Below are 23,124 nucleotides of genomic sequence, written 5' to 3' on the forward strand. Positions count from 1 at the left end.
AGGCATTTGCATTTCACGGAATATCAGTGCGGTCTCTGAAAAACAAAAGAGGATCACAGTGTGTAACTGGCACTAGGAATCAGTCTCAGCTACGAATAACTGTGCGACGTAGACAGTGTTTCGGTCCAGTTGTAGGCCAGGCAGCAAGTATGCATAGTGACCCAGCTAGCAGCTCCCAAAGGTGACGACTGTGTCTGTTGTTGAAATATCATACAGGAACGTGCATTTCACAACTCAGCTGATCACCTGGAAGCACAGTGTCAAGAGCTTCACTGTCCACGGTGGTGTCGGCCTGCAGTAGTAGTGGGGCAGTGAGGAGGTTGTGGACAGTGGGTGCCAAAAGTCACCAGAGCAGGCATGGAGCAGCTACTGCCACATCTCGTACACTTTCTACCTTCCATAGCATATAGGACTTATATTCATAAATCTTTTTAATAAAATATCAAGTAACAATTCAGCAATAACTTCAGCCTGGGATAATGTTAGCCACAGATAATGCAGTGTCAACACCACAACCTGCCTTCCTATGTTCTCACCTGGAACTAAAAGAGAAAATTAGTGAAGATCAGCTTTGCACTACCTGTCTTAGTTAAGGCTGTAGATCACGAGTGTGTAAAAAGAGCACCGATGCTATTACACTGAACGATATAAGGATTGGTTCCAGTGTTTATCACCACATGTTCCCATTGCACACCTGGACATGCACAAAATGTGAACATATATTTTGTTATTTATTATTATTATTATTATTATTTGTTATTGCTGTTGTTGTGGCCTTCAGTCCAGAGACTGGTTTGATGCAGCTCTCCATGCTACTCTAGCCTGTGCAAGACTTTCCATCTCTGAGTAACTACTGCAACGTACATCCTACTGAATCTGCTTACTCTGTTCATGTCTTGGTCTCCCTCTATGATTTTTAAGCCCCCTTCCCTCCCACCCCCACTTCCCTCCAGTACAGAATTGATCACCTGGTATCTCAGAATGTCTCCTATCAACCGATTCCTTCCTCTAGTGTGGTTGTGCCCCCCAACTGTATTTAGTACCTCCTCATTAGTTACACAATCTAGGCATTAAATTTACAACACTCTTCTATAGCACCCCATTTCAGAGGCTTCTAGTCTCTTCATGTGTGAACTCTATCTTCCGAACATGGCTACATACACTGATAAAAATAGCTTCAGAAGTGACTTCCTAAAGCTTAAATTGATACTCAATTTTAACATAATTTCTCTTCTTCAGAAACGCCTTACTTGCCATTGCCAGTCTAAATTTTATGTCCTCTCTACTTCAGTCATCCTAAGTTATTTTGATGCCCAAATAACAAAACTCGTCTACTGTTTCAAGTGTGTCATTTCCTAATTAGTCCCCATAGCATAACTTGGTTTAATTAAACTATATCCAATTATACTTGTTTTGCTTTAGTTGATGTTTATCTTATATCCTCCTCTCAAGACACTGTCCATAATTTTCAACTGCACTTCCAAGGCCTTTGCTGCCTCTGAGGGAATTACACTGTCATTGACAGACCTCAGAAGTTTTATTTCTTCTCCTTGAACTTTAATGCCTACTCCAAATATTTCTTAGGTTTCCTTTTCTTCTTGCTCAATGTACAGGTTGAATAACATTAGTGATAGGCCTACAATCCTGCCTTACTCACTCAATGACTGCTTTCCTCTCTTCCCTCAACTGTTATAACTTCCACATGGTGTAAATAGCCTCTTGCTCCCTGTATTTTACCCCTACTACCTTCAGGATTTAAAAGAGAGCATTCCAGTCAAGGCTCTCAAAAGCTTTCTTAAGTCTACAAATACTGTAAATGTAGGGTTGCCTTTCCTTAATGTATCTTCTAAGATAAGTTGTAGGATCACTATTGCCTCATATTTTGCTGCATTTCTCCAGAATCTATACAAACTTTCTACCAGGTCAGCTTCTACCAGTTCTTCCATTCTTCTGTAAAGAATTTGTTTTAGTATTTTACAACCATGACTTACTAAACTGATAGTCTGGTAATATTCACAGACGTCAGCAACTGCTTTCATTCTAATCAATACTAACTTCTTGATTATTCTTAACATTTCTGCGTATATGAGTACTTCAATACATTTATACTGTTCCTAATAATTTATTGAAAAGCTATTGAAACACTGTGTACCTTCCACCTACAAGCAACTATTAATGAAATACAATGTCTCATAAAACGAGATTAACATAAAATCAGTAAAGAATATGCAGAAAACGGTCAAATGTGGCTCATAATAGTGGAATGAAGCATCACCTGAGAATAAAAGGATGGAAGTATGAAAAAATGCGCAGTGTATGGGGTAGTTTAGTAAACGGAAAGAGTAGCGTTCAATTAAAATTCCGTATTGGCAGTAGAAATGTTGGAACACGTGAGGCTATACTGACCCTATGACTTATCTTAGAGAATAGATTAAGGAAAGGCAAGCCTGTGTTTGACAAAGTTGATTGGAATACTCTCTTTCAAATTCTGAAGGTGGCAGGAGTAAAATACAGGGAGAGAAAGGCTATTTACAATTTGTACAGAAACCAGATTGCAGTTATAAGACTTAAGGGGCATGAAAGGGAAGCAGTGGTTGGGAAGGGACTGTGACAGGGTTGTAGCCTATCCCCAATGTTATTCAATCTGTATATTGAGCAAGCAGTAAAGGAAGCAAAAGAAAAATTTGGAGTAGGAATTAAAATCCATGGAGGAGAAATAAGAATTTTGTGGTTTGCCGATGACATTGTAATTCTGTCAGAGACAGCTAAGGACCTGGAAGAGCAGCTGAACGGAATGGACAGTGTCTTAAAAGGATGATATAAGATGAACATTAACAAAAGCAAAACGAGAATAATGGAATGTACTCGAATTAAATTGGGTGATGCTGAGGGAATTATATTAAGAAATGAGATGCTTAAAGTAGTAAATGAGTTTTGCTATTTGGGGCGCAAAATAACTCACAATGGTCAAAGTAGAGAGGATATAAAATGTAGACTGGCAATGGCAAGAAAAGCATTTTTGAAGAAGAGAAATTTGTTAACATTGAGTATAGATTTAAGTGTCAGGAAGTCGTTTCTGAAAGTATTTGTATGGAGTGTAGAAATGTATGGAAGTGAAATGTGGATGATAAGTAGTTTAAACAAGAAGAGAATAGAAGTCTTCAAAATGTGGTGCTACAGAAGAATGCTCAAGATTAAATGGGTAGATCACATAACTAATGAGGAGCTATTGAACAGAATTGGGGAGAAGAGGAGTTTGTGGCACAACTTGACTAGAAGAAGGGATCGGTTGGTAGGACATGTTCTGAGGCATCAAGGGATCACCAATTTAGTATTGGAGGGCAGCGTGGAGGGTAAAAATCGTAGAGGGAGACCAAGAGATGAATACACTAAACAGATTCAGAAGGATGTAGGTTGCAGTAGGTACTGGGAGATGAAGAAGCTTGCACAGGTTAGAGTAGCACAGAGAGCTGCATCAAACCAGTCTCTGGACTGAAGACCACAACAAGAACATCGGCAGTTATATCGTGATGTCACACGCACCCCACTCCTGGGATCCACATGTTACACGTATGTACAATACGTATTATCACCCACATTGCAGCGAGTACTTCTACCTGTACCGCGTGTCGTAGCTGTGGGTCGTCGTGCTGGGAGTCCTGCTGACACTCATCGTGGGCGCCGTCGCATCGTGTGTGGCGGGCGTCACCTGCGAGGGGGACCGCAGCGTGCCGCCGCCAAACCCCGACCTCTTCGTGCCGCCAGTCCGGAGGGCACTGCTCGCGAGGAGAGGGCGCAGGGTGAGTGGCAGTGGTAACAGTGGCAGCACTGTCTCCAGCTGAGCGATGCCCTGACAAGTGATTAGGCAGTCAATTTCAGATATAATCTGTTTGGAGACACATTTACTGTTGAATTAAAAGCTGTTTTTGTGGTGGAGTTAATTATGAAGTGTTTCTGAAATAAACCTCTTTCACTTGTATATGAACTATTATGGGAACACAAAAACTTTCGTGATTTAAAATCACATCTTCAGGTGTACAAGATAGGAAATGTACAATGAACATTATGATAAACAGATAGCTATCCTAATAACCTATGCTGATGACAACCAATATGAAATACACATCAGTGAAATGTTTAACCCCTGATACAAAAAGGAGTGGGGGACGACATCTCAAAGTAAAGTACTGTTACCCACAACAAGCGGGATGTCGTAATTCAAATTGACAGGTTGAAAACTGAAATATTAAATGTGCACCTACCTACAGTGAAAAGAGCAAAATAACAAAACAAGAAAAGTAAAAGCCCCAGCTAGATACATTGAACGCCCCTGGTTATGAATCCTCACTTCATACTGGGAAGCTGCAGACAGCAATGCTTCAGCCTGCTCCGTGTGCCAGTGTGTTCATGTGTATCATGGAGGGCACTAGCATCACCATGCACATAGCAGGGAAAGCTACAAACATTTTTATTCAATCAAAATATCTTGGAAATGTTTGAGGCCTCTGTTACACAGCATAATCATATAAATTATAAAATATGTCGGCAAAAAAATTGTAAAACCAAATAGACCAGATGTAAGAACATGTAACAACAAGCCCAGGATCAGTAACCAAGCAAATATGACACTACATCTTTGAAAGGTAATCAAAGTTAGACAGTATATTGTAACGTCTTAACTCCAGCTGATTGTTAAGGATGTGTTTGGGGTATAGCTTTAGACTCCACATAATTTCAATCTCTTCCTTTAAAGATCTAGTCCTTCACTTCTCTGTGTAAGACCTTTAAATTATTGACTACACCTGTTATGGAGTGGCCAGAATCACATAAGTGGCTACTTAAAGTAGACCTCAAATTTCTCAGACTGTCGTGTTCTCGAAACGTAATAGCAGACCCTCTGCCAGTCTGCCACACATACCTGGCAGGACAATTGTCACAACTGATGCGATATATACCAGCAGTTTCGTACTTTTCACAGGCCACATACTATTTATTTACATGTGTTTGACCAAGATTCTGTGGTATAAATAACACTAGCTTTATCTCTTTTGTCCTTAACTTTATTATTAAACTTAATTTATTTAGTTTTATTATTAAATTATAAAGTGTCTTTCTCGACTGCAGAATCTATTTAGTCTAGTGGCCTAAATGGCTCTCAAGAGACTAATCTTGGCACTTAGTTTTAAAAAAAGTCACATGAGCCATTCTGCTGTGACCCCATTGGGGCCGATGTGACAACTCAGCTTCTATGACGTAGCTACACAACATGCTCTGTGACTAAATGGATGCTGAGAGTCAGACGAATGGCTCCACTATATATGCCGACCATTTGTCAATGGTCGTCTCGCTCACCAGAGAGATTGAGCTTACCGGAAATGCCGTGTGTCATGTTGGATCGCATATAGCGGTGTCGGGGTGACCAAAAAGCTCGATATTCCTGCAAACAAGGCAACTAAAGGTAAAAGGAGAACTACCAAGAAACTGATAATAAAATGGGAAGAAAGTACAAGCCTGACATATTATATTTAGACATGGCAGAATGTAGTGAGGTACAGTTCCTCCACTTACTGTGATGTCACCCATTACATATACAGGGTATTATAGAAAATTGTTACATATACCTATAGGAGCTAATATTGGTCAAAAATGGAATAAAAGATGTGTCCGGAAACCAGTATCTGTTGAGATATGGCTCAATGTGTCCTCTCATTCCCATCTGTGTGTTACATAGAAGTATATGCTACAGGCATGCGCTTACCATGCATTCTGATGCATCCTTCAGTGCTACTTCACAGTGAATCGGCATTCTTTCAGATATACGGAGCACCATTTGGATTGTGTTTTGTGCATTGGTCACGTGCTACTGCAACATCTGGACATTGTTGATGGGTCGGGCATACATCAGTGTTGTTAAATATCCCCAGAGCCAGAAATCCAATGGATTCAGATTTGGTCAATGAGGGGACCATGGTACTGGACCTCCCCAGTCGATCCATTACCCATGAACATTGCAGTGAGATACTGTTACACAATCTGTAGAAAATTTGGTGGTGACCTGTCATGCATAAAACAGTCATCATTCTGTAATGGTAATGTTCCCCATTAGCGCTAATAATTTATTGTACAGAAAACTCAGATATGTGGCACCTGTTTAACTGTTTGGTAAAGTCTATGGCCCTAAGAGCCTTTCACTGACAATTCCCACCCGTACATTCATTCTGAAGTGATCCTGATGCCTTATCACTGTGATTGCTCAAGTATTGCATTGGTCCATACATGCATAGTGTAATAATTTACTATGGCATCTCTTGTGAATTCTGCCTCATCTGTAAATAAAATACAGTCTGTGAACTGTGGATTTTCAACAGCTCATATTATAACAGGTATTGATTTCTGGACATATCAAAATAAGTACTTTCCTTCTATTATTCACCAATACTAACTTGTGTAGGAATATATGGCACTACGTTTAAACACCCTGTATATAATGGGTAGGGTGTTTGTTTTGGCATAGAACAACTAAATAGCTCCAAAAAATGTGAATTGTATGAAAAAAATGTTCCAGATAAAAAGTTAATGTTTTCAAAGGGGACATATATATGTGCTACCCACTAACTTCCATTCCCACAATGCAGTGGTCAATTTTTTATTTTCAAATGGAAATCTTGATTTCATCGCAGATTTGGAGTCTATGCCAAAAAATACCTAGGGTTTACCTGAAACTTTCTTTTCATTTGTGGTAGGTGGGGCAGTATTGAACAGATTTCAGATTCTCTGGCTTTTGCAATTAAGAACTGACTCATTTCATTCTACATTGCATTTGTGATAAAAGTGTAAACTTTCCTCTTCTGAACAGTTGTGCTTGTGTTCAAAACTTGATTGCACAGTAAAATTTTTTCGTTTAGACCTTTGAAAATGTGGAAAAGAAGCTACTTTTACTATAACATGGTGTTCTGTTCCCTACAGCACCAGGATGATGGATTTTAGTGAGACCCCTCAAATCTCAATGTTTTCTTCCACACAATCCTAGTACACGCTTAAAATTTTGCTCATAAAACTAGAACCAGCTACATGTGCTGTTTTTTGTGCATCCAGCTAGTTGTTAATCAAAATAACTTAATTGCTTAATGTATATATGTTTTCTCTACTTTTCTGTCTTTTATGTTACTGTTGAAATTCAACAACTGCATAGTTTATTAAAATTAAAATTTAAAAGAGTCTTGATTTTAACTACTTTTAAGATCACTGACTATGTTTTCAAAAATCTTATACATAATTTATTGTTCTGTAAAGACAGATTTATATGCATCTGTAAATAGCTGCTGCTACAGAGCAGAGGGCAGTTCGTGCACAACCATGTACAGTCACTGGGTTTGTCAGCCAGTATAAAGTCACTTCTGCAAATTCCCAGTTGCACAATTACTTGAATTAGACAAAATATTATTGCTACTTATTAATTTTTTTAAACTCCTTCTGAAAAGCCATTGGCACTGAAATGTGAATTTGTCTCCATTATCCTTTTCTCTCTTTTTTTTATAAAGTGGTTTCACTGTTGAGTTCTTTAATCATTCAGGAAACTAAACGTTCCTAAAAGAAGAATTACAAATTTGGCCATGTACTGGACCAACATAGGCAGCACATTGCTTTAGTATTCCGCTAGATAATCCATCATGTACCTGAGAGTTCTTAGTCTTCACTTATTTACTCAGCGATTGAATCTCCGCCTTTCCAGTATCATAGAGGTGTATTTCAGATAGCAGTCTTTGAAAGCCATTTCCTAAGAGAATTAGATAATTCCCTGGAGAAACTAAGTTTTTATTTAACTTACCCACTATATTCAGAAAGTTACTGTTAACTACTCTACATTGTACTTATTGTTGAAAGTTACTTAAAGTTCACTTATAACTTCCAGCATCTGACTTACGTAGTAGTAGTAGTAGTAGTAGTAGAAGAAGAAGAAGAAGAAGAAGAAGAAGAAGAAGAAGAAGAAGATTTCAGAGTAACCAAACTAACAGGACTGTAAACTTAAAGAAAGGCAAAACTACGCTGTACACAAACAGGCTTCAGTGATAGGCCTGGGTGTAGCTTTTCTGGCCTGCTGTGAAGGTATTGTGATGTGGTTGTGCTGCAAATGTCTGCATATCATAGACATTTGCAACCCAACATTTATTTTATGCACTGTGTGTCTTGTTTGGAAACAAATTTGTTCAATTTGCTCACAATTCTTGCTGCCAACGTCAATAATGTCCATTTTAGTCCTTGCCCTCAAGCTGGATTTTCAAACAGCTCAGTACTTTCTCAGGTTGCTTTTCTGGCAGTGTTAGCTGTATGTTAACAGTGGTGCAGAGTAGTATGGATCGAGTTGGCCAATACATCTAGTGTGAAGGTTCACTGAATGCAGTGGAAGGAACAATACAGTGATGCTATAATGAAATATTCTCACATGGATGGCAAACCATATCATAATATCTTCATACCAGATCAGAAAAGCTACAACCAGTGGACAGTGTAGTTCTGTGTCTCTGTAAGTTCAATGTCCTGTTTATTAAATTGCTTTGAAATCATTATATTCTCGTAAAGTCAGTTGCAGGGTGTTATAAGTGACGTCCAAATAGCTTACCATGACAGTACAATATACAATATTTAACAATTAGGTCCCGAATATAGCAGCTGAATCAAATAAAAGCTTAGTGCACAGCCCAATCCAGATATGAAAAAAATTTGTGTAAAGTGTCAAACTAGATGCAGTTATTCTGTAACAAGCCACTGGATAGCATGGATTTCTCATACCAAAACGCTCAGAAATATTGCTCAACAACCTCTATATCACATTTTATTTAGGTCAAAACAGTAGTGGGCCAAATACTGAACCTTGTGGATCTCCATACTTAGTGTTTTTCTCACTGTGAATTTGGTTTTATTCCTGTATTACAATTTGTTAATGTGGTCTGTTTTCTGTCCTTGAGACAAGACTCTATTCACAATGCAACATTTTATAGTTTCTCTTGTAGAATTAAATGATCTGTGCATCTGAAGGCCTTGGAAAAGTTCCATAAAATATTGACAGTTTAAAGTTTTTCATATTTGGCTCTAGTACAGTCAGTGGGTACAGCCAGTATATATCTGTGTGCAGTGCTCCAACTCGCTGCAGCTGACACGTGTGGCCGGTGACCTGTCCAATGGTGTGGGACCAGCTGCAGACACCAAGACCCAAGAGGAGCTGCTCAATGGCATAGATGGCCACCACGTCGCCCCAGTGTGATGTCGACAGAGTACAGTGGGGACTGCTGTGAGCTGAAAGGTGAATCCACATGGCATGTGACCATGAATTTTTGTTCCCTGTACTTGAGGGATCATCATAATTTGACCTAAGATAAACAACAGACCTGGTACTGTCACTTATGGGACCCACATTTGATGTTGTACAATTGTCAAGTTTGTTTCGTTCTTGTGTCTAAGTGCACCAGTGTGACCCTCTACTTTCTATTCTGAAGGTTAGATGCCATTTGTAGAAGGCATGATGTCACAGACTGTAGCAAGGTCACAGAGTATACTGACTGGATAATTTTTCTTGTTTACCTGTGTCAGAACTTAATTTGTGAGGTCGTGCTCAGCTATATGTGCATTAGTCCTTTCATCACCACCACCTGGTGCCATATTATATAAATATTTTTGTGGATTTGTGGATGTCAGAGCAACATATTTTCTAAAGCAAGCAGCAGATTTCCAACTTTAATAGACAGTTATTCAGTGAAGAATCACAATACTACAAGCATGTAAAAGTCCATGAAAGCAAAATATCAGAGCTATAGGATCTCATGGAAGACCTCATGGAAGAATTACAAAATGTGTGAAAAGAAATATATATATATAAATGGTATGCAAATAAATGAATACTTGCTTTCCAAATGGTAATGAATCACACCACTTAATACCTCAATATAATGAACATTTGTTGCCTGCTTTCATAGAAGGAGTAATAACTCCATACACCAAAATTCCAGAGTTTATTTCTTGAGTCATTACTCTTTCCATTCACTGCAGTATTTTCAAAAATGGCAGTCCTGTGATGCAACTTCCTTGGGGGTGACAATCTCCCATCCCCTTGCATCAGTAATTACATAATGATATCATGCATTGGACAAACCAATAATACCACTTTTTATCCACTGAAATAACGCCTTTCCAGCATTTCCATAGGTTTGATATAATCACGCTGTAGGAATGTCATTTTTAAAATGGATTATTTCTCTGTGTGTAACAATCTCCCTTTCCTCACAAATAAGACTTTGTATTTCAGACATAACACAGACAGAATTGTATGAGGTAATGGAGCAGGATGAAATGTAAATATGTGGTACAGTGGGCTGTGTCTTCTGCTGTGCACTTCATAATGAACTTCAGAATTAACTGAAATGTGTAATAAGTGTAATCAGTAGAGATGAAATCAGTGGAGGTAGGAGGGAGGTCTCGAAAGTTCTCTGCCTCATACTGAAAAACGTGCATTTATGTTTACAGAATGTTTTTCAACATAATCTTCTTTAACATTAACATATTTCATCCAGTGAAATTTCATCTTTGTAGTGTACCATTGGAAGGGTTCTCTTCCACAGCTGGAGTTGTTTCTGTGTTAGGTGAAAAATGCTGATGAACAAGAGCAACTTTGAATTTTAAGAAGAAATGCTAGTCTGAGTGAAACATGCCAGGGGAATAGGCTGAACTTTCATCCAACACTTCACAGTGCATATCTAAAAGTAAATTATGTCATGGTTGTCTATTTACTGCCATTAGGGAAACTCTATGATATACAGTCACCGCAAAGAAACTTCTAAACAAACAAAGATTACTGCATAATAGGTGCAAAACAAATAGTAGGGCTATAGATAGATACTGAATGAAATGCATTTGGCTGTCAAGATATCAACTAGTGATGCCTTCAGTGACTACCATAGCAGAATATTGTGAAAATGACATTTCACAAAAACCAAAGAGATTCTGTTCCTGTGTAAAGGCTGTTAATGCACAGAGTTAGCGTCCAGCCCTAGTGAATGAGACAGGAACTGAAATTGAGGGTAGCAGAGCAAAAGCTGAAATGCTTAACTACATTTCCAAATTTCCTTTGCAAAGTAAAACCCAGGAGAATTGCTCCAATTCAGTCCTTGTACCACTGAAAAGATGAATGAAAGAAGTATTGGTGCCAGTGGTGTTAAGAAATGGCTGAGATTGTTAAAGCTGATCAAAGCTCCAGGCCCGATATTATCCCTGTCGGATTCTATACTGAATTTGGCTGAGTCAGCCCATCTTCTAAGTATAATCTATTGTAGATCCCTCAAACAAAAAACTGTATCCAGTTCATGGAAAAAGGTATAGGTCACACCTATCTACAAGAAAGGTAGTAGAAGTGATCCACAAAAATGTCATCTAATATCCTTCACATCAATTTGTTGTAGAATCTTAGAACATATTCTGAGCTCAAACAAAATGATGTACATTGAATAGAATGACCTCCTCAATGCCAGACAGCATGGTTTTCAAACCAAACTTTCACTTTTCTCACATGACATATTGAAAGCTTTGGATCAAGGAAACCAGGTGGAAGTGATATTTCTTGATTTTTGAAAAGCATTTGACTTAGTACTGCAGCTTTGCTTATTGTCAAAAGTATGATCATATGAGGTATCAAGTGAAATTTGTGACTGGATTGAGAACTTTTTGGTAAGAAGGACACAGCATGCTATCTCGGATGGGGAGTTGTTGTCAGATGCAGAAGTAATTTTGGCTGTGCCCCAAGGAAGTGTGTTGGACCCTCGCTGTTCTTGTTGTATGTTAATGACCTTGCAGACAATATTAATAGTAAAATCAGGATTTTTGCAGATGATGCAGTTATCTATAATGAAGTACTATCTGAAACAAAGTGGGATAAATATTCAGTTAGATCTTAATAAGATTTCAGTGTGATGCCGAGATTGGCAATTTTCTCTACATGTTCAAAAATGTAAAATTTTGCACTCGACAAAATGAAAAAACTCATTATCCTATTACTATAATATCAATGAGCCACAGTTCAGATTGGCCAGCTCATACAAATACCTGGTTGTAACGATTTTTTAGGGATATGTAATGGAATGTTCATACAGGCTCATTTGTGGGTAAAACAGCTGTTAGACTTTGATTCATTGGTAAAATACTGTTGAAATGCATTCAGTCTACACAGGAGATAGCTTACAAATCACTTGTGTGGCTGGTTCAAGAATATTGCTCATGTGCGGGACCCATACCAGACAGGACTAACAGGAGATATTGAACATACATTCTGACAGCTATTGAACTATATGAAATAAAATCATTGGAACTTCTGAATGGCTTGCATTAGGATGTTCAAATTACATGGTTGGCTGCAGGGCATGATGGGAATTAGTATGTGGATACACACAGGTCTTTCACCATTTGCACATGAAAATGTCACAGTACAGCATGCCTGAGTGTATAGCACTTGTAAAGGCCTACCATACGAGCAATAACACCCCAGCTGTGGTCCGAAGGAAATTTGCAACCGAGTTCAAGCTGAAGACAACTAGTCCAAGTGTGCTAACAATCAAGGATTTGATTCGCAAATTTGAGAGAATGGGTAGTGTCGTGAAGACAGTGCTGGCAATATCGGTCATCGAAAAAGGCTGAAAACATCGAGGATACGTGTGTTGTGTTTCAAACCGGCCACAGGAAATTGATCAGATGAGCTGCACAACAGGTGGGAACCAACCGGAGAGAATTGTTGTTGAAACATGCGTCTCTTCCCATACAAAATTCAAACCCATCAGCCATTAAGCCCCAAGGGTATGGAACAGTGGTTGTGTTTCACCAGCACTATTATCCACAGAACTGACAAACAGGACTTCAATCTGAATATTGTTCGGTTTAACGGAAAAGCGCATTTTCATTTAGATGAGTCCGTCAATAAGCAAAATTGGTGCATTTGGGAGGTCTGAGAATCAGAGTGTTTGATGCCCTGGAGGAGCACTTTGGGGACACCATTCTGGCTCTGGAGTACCCATAGGCCACTGGCATGGGCCTCATTCCTCTCATTCAGGTTCTCTGGACCTGAAAGCATGTGACTGCTTTTTGTGGGGCTATATTAAAGACAAGGTGTACACAATAACCCCAAAACCATTGCCGAGCTGGAAAATGCCATTTCGGAGGTCATCAACAGCATCAAAGTTCAGACAATTCAGCAAATCATGTACAATTTTGCTATTTATCTGCGTCACATCATCGCCAATGTTGGCAGACATATCAAACGTGTCATAACCTAAACCCAAATATCTGTAGTGACATTTACATGTTGAGTAAAGTGTATGCATGCCATAATTTGTAATTAATTTAACTTTTTTTCATATAGTTCAATAGTTGTCACCTTGTATACAGAGCAGGGCAGCTTGAATAATCACAAGTTTGTTTAATCCGTGGAAGATTGTCAGAGAGATACTGAAGGACCTGAACTGGAAGACTCTCAAAGATCTGTGTAAAGTATCCCCAGAATGTCTACTGACCGAGTTTCGAGAACCAGCTTTAAATGATTACTCTAGGGATATATTACAATCCCAAATGTATAACTCACATAGGGACTGTGAGGATAAGATTAGAATAATTACTGCGTGCACAGAGGCATTCAATCAATCTTCCTGGACTCCATACATCAATGGAACAGGAAGAAAGTTTAATAACTGGTACAATGTTATGTATCCTCTGCCGTGCACCTCACAGTGGATTGAAGAATATGGATGTAGATGTAGATATGAATTTCAGTTATACATGACTGAACATAATGAAAATAGTATAAAATATGCAACATGCTTTCTCATGGTAAAAGAGATTGAGATTAGGTTTGTATCAGCCTTATTTCTGCAGCAAAGCTCTACCATTTCTCCCTCCCTCCCCTGCAGATTCTCCCCTCCAACAATTCATTGCTGCCTCAGGATTAAGCCCTCGCAATCAAACTGCTCTTTCTGTCACGTTGTGCCATAAATTTCCTTTTTTTCTATAATTTGGTTTTTCCATAATTTGGTTTTTCCATAATTTGGTTTTCCAGTCTATCCATCTAATCTTCAGAATTCTCCTATAGCACCATGTCTCTTCCCAGAAGTCGATATCATTGACATTAAACTTCTATACAGGGTGGAACTTAAGGGAGATACTTTCAGAACAGACTGACGTAACACTTAAATTTGTATTTGATGTTAATAAATTTCTATTTTTCGGGAAAACTTATCATCCTATTTACATTTGACATCGTGTCTGCTTTGGTTATTTTGCTGCCCAAATAGCAAAACTCATCTGTAGCTTTCAGTGTCTCATTTCCTAATAAAATATTCCTGACCCCCTCCTTTTTTAATTAGGCTACATTGCACTAGCCTTGCTTTACTTTTGTTGGTGTTCACCTTGTAACCTCTTCTGAAGGCATTATCCACTCCATTCGTCTGATTCTCCTAGTCCTTTGCTGTCTCTGAGACAATTATGATGTTATCAATAAACTTAAATTTTTTGTCTGCTCCCTAAATTTTAATTCCCTGTCCAAAATTGTCTGGTTTCCTTTTCTGTTGCTCAATGTACAAACTGAGTGACTTGGGAGATAGGCTACAACCTGGTCTCATTCCTTTTGTGTCCTTCAGTTCTTGTAACTGCAGTCTGGTTTGCTGCAACCCTGACTCATTCCTCTCACACCTTTTAATTCCTATAACTATACTCTGGTTTCTTTGCTGACTGTAAGCTTTTGCATCCTGAATTTTATTCCTGCTGTCTTAGCAACTTCAAAGAGAATATTCTCCTCCAATTTGGCTTGTATGATTCTTTCCATTCTTCTATAAATAATTTGCCAGTAGTTTGCAGTCATGAATTATTAAACTTATGGTTCAGTATTATCACACCTGTCATTTGCCTTCAAACCTGTCACTTGCCTTTTTTGAAATAGCAGTTATAAAATTTTTCTTTATGTTTGTGGGTATTTCACCTGTATCATATGTCTTGAACACCAGGCAGCATAGTTTTGTCATGGCTGACTCTATCAAGGAGCTCAGTATTTCTGGGGGAATTTCATCTATTTCCAAGTACCTTGTTTTCACTTACATCTTCCAATGCTCTGTCAGACTCTTCTCACAATGTCATATCTCCCATATCATGTTCATCTACTGCCTCTGTATATTTCTTCCACATTTCAGCCTTCCTTTCTTTGCTAAGTATGAGTTTGCCCTCTGAGCTTTTCCAAAGGTTTCTTTAATTTCCCTTTACACAGCATGTATGTTTCCCACAACCACGTAAACTGAATGTTTGGAATCGAGTATGTGTGACTGTTTGTTTTCCCTGTTACTGTGTTGCAGGTGCTGATCTGTGGGTTCCCAGCCTGAGACATTCCAGCCTTCTCTACAGAGGCTGCAACAACTTGGTCCATTTATTTTCTAGTTTTGTAAAAAAGGAAAAAATTATAAACACTCAGTATTCCTCAGTTTGTAATAGCTGTGCTTTTTATTCTCAGTTCTCTTCTGTTCAGCTGAATTGCTGCAAATAATGAAGCACTGCAAAATCAGTTTTATAGGTGCATGAAGCTTCGACAGAAGCAGCCAAAGAGAGTGGGAGAGATTATATGAGGCAGAAAAATGTTGCTAAAGTTAACTGGTGATGCAATACTGTGCAGTGTAGAAACTTTCACAAATGTAACATTTCAGTGGACTAATTAAATATGGGCAATTGCTTACCTGGTAAACTGTGAGCAAAAGTATGACAATAATTATTACAATATTGGAAAAAGTTCTGACCAGGAAATCAATAATCGTGTGATGAAGAACAATACTACAGAAGGGAGGAGGCATTGGATGGTGTAAAGATGGCTGAATAATATTGTTGAATGGCATAGAAAAGATGCCTCCAAAATAAAACTAGTTGCCTATAAAAGGTCACAGATACAAACCAATCAAAAAATTTGCACATGTACGTTTTCCATCATATTTGCTGCACTGTAATTATTTTTCTAGAGCACGTTGCACTTTAGAAGAATCTGTCTTGTCTTGTGTGTATGGGTTCCTTGCCAAAGTAAATTTTTTTAAGGTTAAAACCATTTTGCCATTTCAGCTTTAAAATTTTTTTAAATATAAATGTTTCTTTATTTCATCATTCAGTCACCCACTGTCAGCTGATTTTTGGCACCTGTATTAAATTGAGTAATTCGAAATCAAGCTGCATCTGTACTTCACTCTTTTGAATAATGCATCAGTTTAAATAGAACTCAATACAACACACTGCATTGCTATCTGCACCACTTCCGTCACGGCTGAACTTATACAAACACATATTGCATAAATGGCAAAGAAATCAACAAATATGGTATTTCTAATGGGGGTTCAACTTGTACAGTGTAAAAAGAATTTAGTGGTAACATGTTTTTCATCCATTCATTCACCCATTTTGTTCTGGCTCCACATTAGGGGTATGGAGTGAGTTAAAGTATTCATTAAAAGGTGTGCGTAGAGACATGAAATTTGTCGAACATTGGCTGTTGTGTTATCCCTGCTTTTTTCAAGTCATCTTTACTGTCATGACAAGTTCCATTGTCTGTATTCTAGCTTTACTGCTGGTTTTGTAGAGCTCCACAACTTACCTGGTTAATCTGGTTGACTCTATTCTTTTAATATCCCATAGAAGTTTAGTGCATATTTTTACATGTGAAGAAATATTGATCTAATTTAGAATCTCCTTGTTTGCTCCTTCATCCATCCTTTTATTAACAAAATAATTTGTGATTACTTTCTTCTCTTCTATATTTCCTCAGCGCCTCTTTGCCCATTTTAAATACTTTGTCAGTGGGCTACATCCATACTGTTTTCAAAACTAGTTCCTAGAACAATTTATCCAAATATTTGACTCGAGAAACACTTTAATTGTTTTGTATTTAGTTTCTAGAATTTTGTTTGGCAGAATGTAGTTGGACATTAGCAACATTATTATTTTTTAAAGGAAATTACTGATCTTCTTATCATACTACTAGCTGCTGTTTTTATCTAATAGTTTTGAGTAAATTTCCACAGAACAGTGTCAGCTGTCTACAGAACATTAAAGTTAAAGCACAGTTTAACATATACGGTCATGATATTCATTGCTGTGGGAACTGTTACTGTCTGCAAGCTGGAACAACACTAGTGCACATTGCAGCGAGAAATCCTGCAGGATTATTGCTTTTGGCATTTTATTGTAATGTCTGTGTGGTTTCACCTTCAGCTGCATCTGTGGAGGCATATGTAGTACATTAAATAATGCAGGTATTGCGTTCCAAATAGCTTTCCTACATTACATATTCTCTGATTTGATTGGAACTGTAATGAAAAGAGTTAACATAATTGAGTAGATACTCAACATGGGTGTCTTTCTGCAAAAAGTCAGTTCTTCTGCTGTTTACTAGTACTTTTTGTTCTTAAGACCTTAACCCAAAACATCTCTCAAGTATGTAACAAGAAACATGTCTCCTAAAGCTTGTAATATTGTTATCACATATCCCCACATTAGCTGACAAAAATTAAGTGAATAGTCAACTGTTTCATATTACGAGTAGATGCAATACTATTGAGAACTTACAGTATTCAAAATGAATACAAAACATATGTGCAGTCATTTAGTAAGAATCTTGAAATGATTTAATATTGTGACATCAATCACGATGTACATGAGTATAAATGAAAGATTGCAGAAAATGCAAACAAAAGCAATTCAGAGAACTTTTTCACACTCGATGCACATCTTCCTATTGCATTCCATGAATGTTGGCTGAGCACGATTGATGCACTTATGAGACCACCAGTTCCTTTTTTTATGCTGGGTACTTTATACACATCTTCTTCTTTTCCATTCTATCATTTGGTATGCCTCTAAGGTGTCATCAAATAAATTCTCCTGTGTTTGAGATTTAATAGGCATTTGCACCAAAATTCGATTTTTGCTTTTAGTAGAACCATTCCTCTTTCCAAAATATTATGCTGAGCTGTTTTTCTTGCTGTAACAGACTGAATGTTTCTACTTGAAATTATCTTTGCCATAAAATTACTGTGTTTGCTGTGAGTAATTAGCTGTGGTACAATTCAAACAGGCTCTGCTTCCAGTAAAGCAATATCTTTATTATACCACTCCTGTTTTGTGGTGACCATCAGCTACTACAAAGTCAGAATCGATACTAGAATCATCAAAAATGTTATCTTTTTCCCATTTTCTGCTTCCTCTTCTTTGGTTCAACTGCAGACCCCTTTGTCTTCTTATAAAGCTGCTGCATGCTGAAGCTAAAAATAGCATAAATTCACACATACAATAAAATGCTATAAAGTAAGAATATCCAAAATATCAACTGAAAGCAAAATATGTACTGACTAGAAACATGCAGTGTGTTGGACCTACCTAATTATTATACATAATGTGAAACGTGGTCACAAAGGCACTCAATTTTGCACTAACTTCGAAATGATATGTCTTATTGCTAGGCTGACAAAGTCAAGCTCATTGTTGAATGTTGCCACATGTTTTAGAATGAATGTTTAAAATGAATGATGGGTCTGAGAGACCATTGGTTTGGGTTAAGGGTTAAAAAAAACATGCTTCAGCAAATATCTGTAGGCTATAAGGGAAACATAAACAAACAAACTATTCTGTAACGGACTGTTTTATACCTCCCAAGGCCCTTAGGAAACTAAAGAAAGACAAATGTGGTCTCGCCCACCCTTCCTTTTTCTTTCTTAGTTAGTGCTTATTTTTACGGCAGTACATGAAGTTCCCTATTGTAAAAGCTGTTAGAAATCAACATAAATGGTACTGTTTGCACTAGTCTGATACCATATTTGTAAACGTAGCTTTCTGTTGGCTTGGAACACTGCTGTTGCAATATATAACAAAAATGAGTCGGAATGTCACGACTGTATGTGTTAGACCGTAGTTAAACCCGACTAATTATCAGTGTTAGGGCATTTAAAACTCCATTGTTCTGATAACCTGTAAGTGTGATGGTACCACTGCACCTTAGTTTTGAATATTTGGAGATTTCCAGTTCTCTACCTGATGTCTGTTGGCAACCTTCCAAAAACATTTTCACCAGAACAAAAAACTCAGTCCCAAACCCCAGTCAGGATTCATAGTCTACATGAAAAGCATTTTTACTTCTAGTATTTTGGCAGTTTGCCCTAAATTCATTATTATTTACTGCAGATAAGACAAAAGAGTGAACATATGTTTATCTGTTGATGTTGGTTTTTCCACTTTACTCAATATTCTCACTATAGACTAAGTACTTTTTTGACCTCTGCTTCTCTGCGATAGAGCCTCAATTGGTAGTGAGTGTGCTTTGTGGATGTTTCCTAGACTGGCTGCTTCTGCCTGGCGATCCATGACTCATATCAGCCCGCATTGCTGCAGGCTCTGCACTATGATGGGATTTACCATACACAGTATGTGAATTAATGAATGAGTGAAGATTATGCCACAGGCCAACACTGAGTGAAAATGTGCGAGGCACACTGTTACCAAGCACTCAAATTCCACAGACTGTGTTCATTTTCTACTGGAAAACACAGTAAGTTTTGGACGCAAATTGCGTTCAGAGAATTCTGGCTGTGATGAAAAACAGTGACAACATTGCATTGCAGACTGAAGTACAGAGCTGCAAAAATTAGCCACATGTTTACTACTTTACCTGTATGTGCATCCACTGCCTAGAACCTCTTCTGAATCCTATATGGTTTTCTTTTTGTATTCCACTAGTTATATAATTCATCCAAAACTGTCATCACTTCATATTTTGGAAAATGTGGCAAAGGGACCAACAGCATCCAAATAAATGTCAGGCCGATTTATTTTTTAATGTTAAGTATTACATCATCCTCCACAATTTGGCACCATCGACATCACATTCCGCATGTCGTCATCCCTTGGCCGAACATCTTTCAATATATAGCCCCTCTGTCTTTCATTAAAGTTGCATCCTGTCTCTGGTAATCTGTCTACTAGTTAACACTGTCTTCAGTTCCCACTGAGTGGCTATAGGATTTGCAGGGGGTACACTGATTGCACCACCAGTGAAATAGGTGTGGGTTACAAAATTATCCCCAGTCAAAAATAAACTTTTTCAAGACAGTGGTAAAACCTGCTCAGCACACAGTTAATGCTTTCATGGGCAGTTGTCATAGTTGCTAACGAATCTTCCAGCTTGTGTGGTTAACATTTTAGGTCTCGCATTTTGTCCAGAGCTGTGTTTTGACATCTTCAGAGATGCTCCTGGTGCCACTTTGTTTTGCCGAATGAAGAGTTAGGACTTGGAAAGAGATATAAATACAAATATTTCATATACAGTGATGAAATGTTGTCCACAGCTATATAGAGAAGCCATCAAAGTACATAAATACGTGGATGATTTTAACAGAAAAGAAGCCACGAGACTTAGTGGTATGTGGATTGATAAAAATATTTAATAATGAACATACAGCACTGGAATTGTTACAGATCATAGCCCTCTAGACAACACAACTATTCAACAAAGTTGCCATGCATTTATATACATTTGCACCATCACTGAACCCAGGCATCAAAACCAATTTGGGGGAAAAAAAGTCACACTTTTGCTTCTTAACCTATTTTTGTCACCATGTCTGTCACTGTGAATCACTTCAACAACACATCCTCAATTGACATCTGTGCCATATGTTGGCACAGCAGTATCTGTTTCTCTGTAACCCAACTCTTTCACGCAGTACCACACACAGCTAGTGTTGACTGCAGCATCACCGCACGCTTGGTTCATGGATGACATAAAATCAGCTTTAAAACGGTGGGTCAAGAAGCAAAATACTGAATTATTCCAAACTGGCTTTGATGAATGTTTTAAACAATGGCATAGATGCACTGTCACAATTTTAAATACCAGTGTTATGCAGGGACACTTTGGTCAATGATCTGTACTAATTCTGCTGTTCTTTGTCCACTATTAATTTCTTGATGAATCAAGAATCAATAGTTAAGTTTCATCTTTGATGGTGATTATGTCTGTCAATCACATTAAAACACGTACCATGCCCCCTTTTCACAATATTCGTGTCACATGCCTGACCTGAGTCTCAGCAAGACATGGCAGAATCAGAAGCAGCTGTGGAGATATCTGACTCTGCTCTATATGACATGTCAGGGCCAAAAACATTTGTGGACCATGAAAGTACAACCCCAAAAAATTTGCCAGCAACTAAAATCTTCTCAATCTTACCGTCTGCTGTCTCGTCTCATTATATTTTGTATGTTACTTCCTAATCCTACTAGCATGTGCCTTTGGCATCTCAAGTAATGTAATTTGTTCCTAACAAATATAAATATTCTAATAAAATACAGTCCTCAGTGATGAGTGTCTCTTATCAGAAAATAACGCTTGGAACATATCAAGTTCCTAGAAAAACAAAAATTACATTAGAAATGCAGAAAACTCTGCCATTTATGTCGCCTCACAACTAGTGTTGTCAGACTCACTCACTACCAACTTTGGTCAATTTTCTACTTGTCCCAGAGCTTAAAAATGAACATAAACAGTCTCGACTGCAAAAAACTTTATTTTTGTAGTTACTGGTTTCTGTCAGTTACTGACCACCTTCAGACCACATATAATGCTGACAGGTGTTGGCAGAGAACAGAGCAGGCATTACAAAATGCATTAATGTCAACTGCGGAGTTTTGTGGAGTCCATACCACCTACCATCAGATAGTAACAGAAGGAAACTAGCAACCACAAAAATAACGGTTCTTGTGGTCGAGACTGTTTATGTACATTTTAAAGTATTAAGGAAAACTACTGTTCAAGAAAATTGTTCTCAAAAATTACTGTCCCAAAGCTATCACTGTGTTGAAGTTTTGGGTTGAGAAAGGAGAGATGAATTTGAGGTGGGCTTCTGACTTAATAATTTCGATCTCCTTCTGGTAAACAGTTGAAAAGACTTAATTTTGTTCCAGAGTGCAATAGATCTTGAAGATATGCATAGCAGTTCTGGCACATACTGTAGCTGCATACATTCTCAATATTTTGTGATTGTCATGTTTTTTCACTGGACATATGAAAGGCTGAGCAACAGCTTCTTCCCACATGGAGGACTACTCTATAGTACAGATACTGAAGGGTACCGGATATTGTATAGAGGAAGTAATGACTGTATCCTAGTCATTTGGTACTATGACAATTAGATTCTTCACAGAGGAAATTAATGAGAAATCCTGATTTGGGGGGAAAATGGCCTCTGTTGGGTTGAAGGTAAGCTATGATGGTCAGGTAGTGAAACAATGAGTGACTTTGAGCTCATGCTAGCTTTCTCACAAAAATAACCTGTGTCAGATGACAGAAACTCTTTCTGCCATAAACTTTTTGCAGACAGGATTTTTTTAACTATTTAACTGTGGATTAGAGATGTAACTGGGCGATGAAAATTTTGCGTTTCAGCTGTGGCTACTGTCATACATGTTTTCTCAGATGTACTTAAGGTGGGTCATCTTCAAGGATCTTAGGGACACATTTAAACATGAAAACCCTTCTTTTAATGGCAGAAAATGAGATGAGTCCCTACTTGAGTGTACTGTGCATGAGTCTGTTTTGAATTAATTAATTCTCGAGGAAAAAATTAAAAAATGGAATATTAAGTTTCATAAATACTGCCACAAATACTGGCAGTTTACCCGCTTTTAGCAGTTATTTAAGACTGTCATTACTCTCCGCTATTGCCCCTGACCATCAGTCCTCACTTTCATTCTTCATCACCATCCATTTGACACCCACTACTAAATAAAAGCTGCCTCTTCACTTTGCCACACCTTACAAATTTTCACCCACATCCATTCCTACTGCTGCTGCTTGTCATTTTCTAATGTCATCTACTTATTTGTGTAGCTATTGGCTTCCATGTGTCTCCCACTAATTTCCAGTTTGCTTGCTGAGGATCCTCCCAACATTTGAACAGAATTCTCTTTAAAACTGCAGGTTTCACTCCAACTCCATCTACCAACCTATTATACTACACTCAGTCTAAAACAGAGCATTGGCTCAACAGAAATGCAGTTACCTCAGCTGGATCTTTGCCTGGA

The 23,124-nt window shown here is 38.0% G+C and overlaps 1 protein-coding gene across 1 annotated transcript in view; it reads left to right on the forward strand.

The window, feature by feature from the left end:
* Positions 1–16,110, forward strand: part of LOC124720273 (sodium-dependent multivitamin transporter-like) — a 47,128-nt gene extending 31,018 nt beyond the window's left edge. Inside the window, exons 3-5 of the mRNA XM_047245590.1 lie at positions 3,636–3,800; positions 9,134–9,301; positions 15,372–16,110. Of these exons, the coding sequence (XP_047101546.1) occupies positions 3,636–3,800; positions 9,134–9,262 (294 nt within the window). The 3' untranslated portion in view covers positions 9,263–9,301; positions 15,372–16,110. The remainder of the gene's footprint in view (positions 1–3,635; positions 3,801–9,133; positions 9,302–15,371) is intronic.
* The last annotated feature ends 7,014 nt before the right edge of the window (positions 16,111–23,124 follow it).

The sequence above is a fragment of the Schistocerca piceifrons genome, chromosome 11, assembly GCF_021461385.2.
Source record: "Schistocerca piceifrons isolate TAMUIC-IGC-003096 chromosome 11, iqSchPice1.1, whole genome shotgun sequence".
NCBI lineage: Eukaryota > Metazoa > Arthropoda > Insecta > Orthoptera > Acrididae > Schistocerca > Schistocerca piceifrons.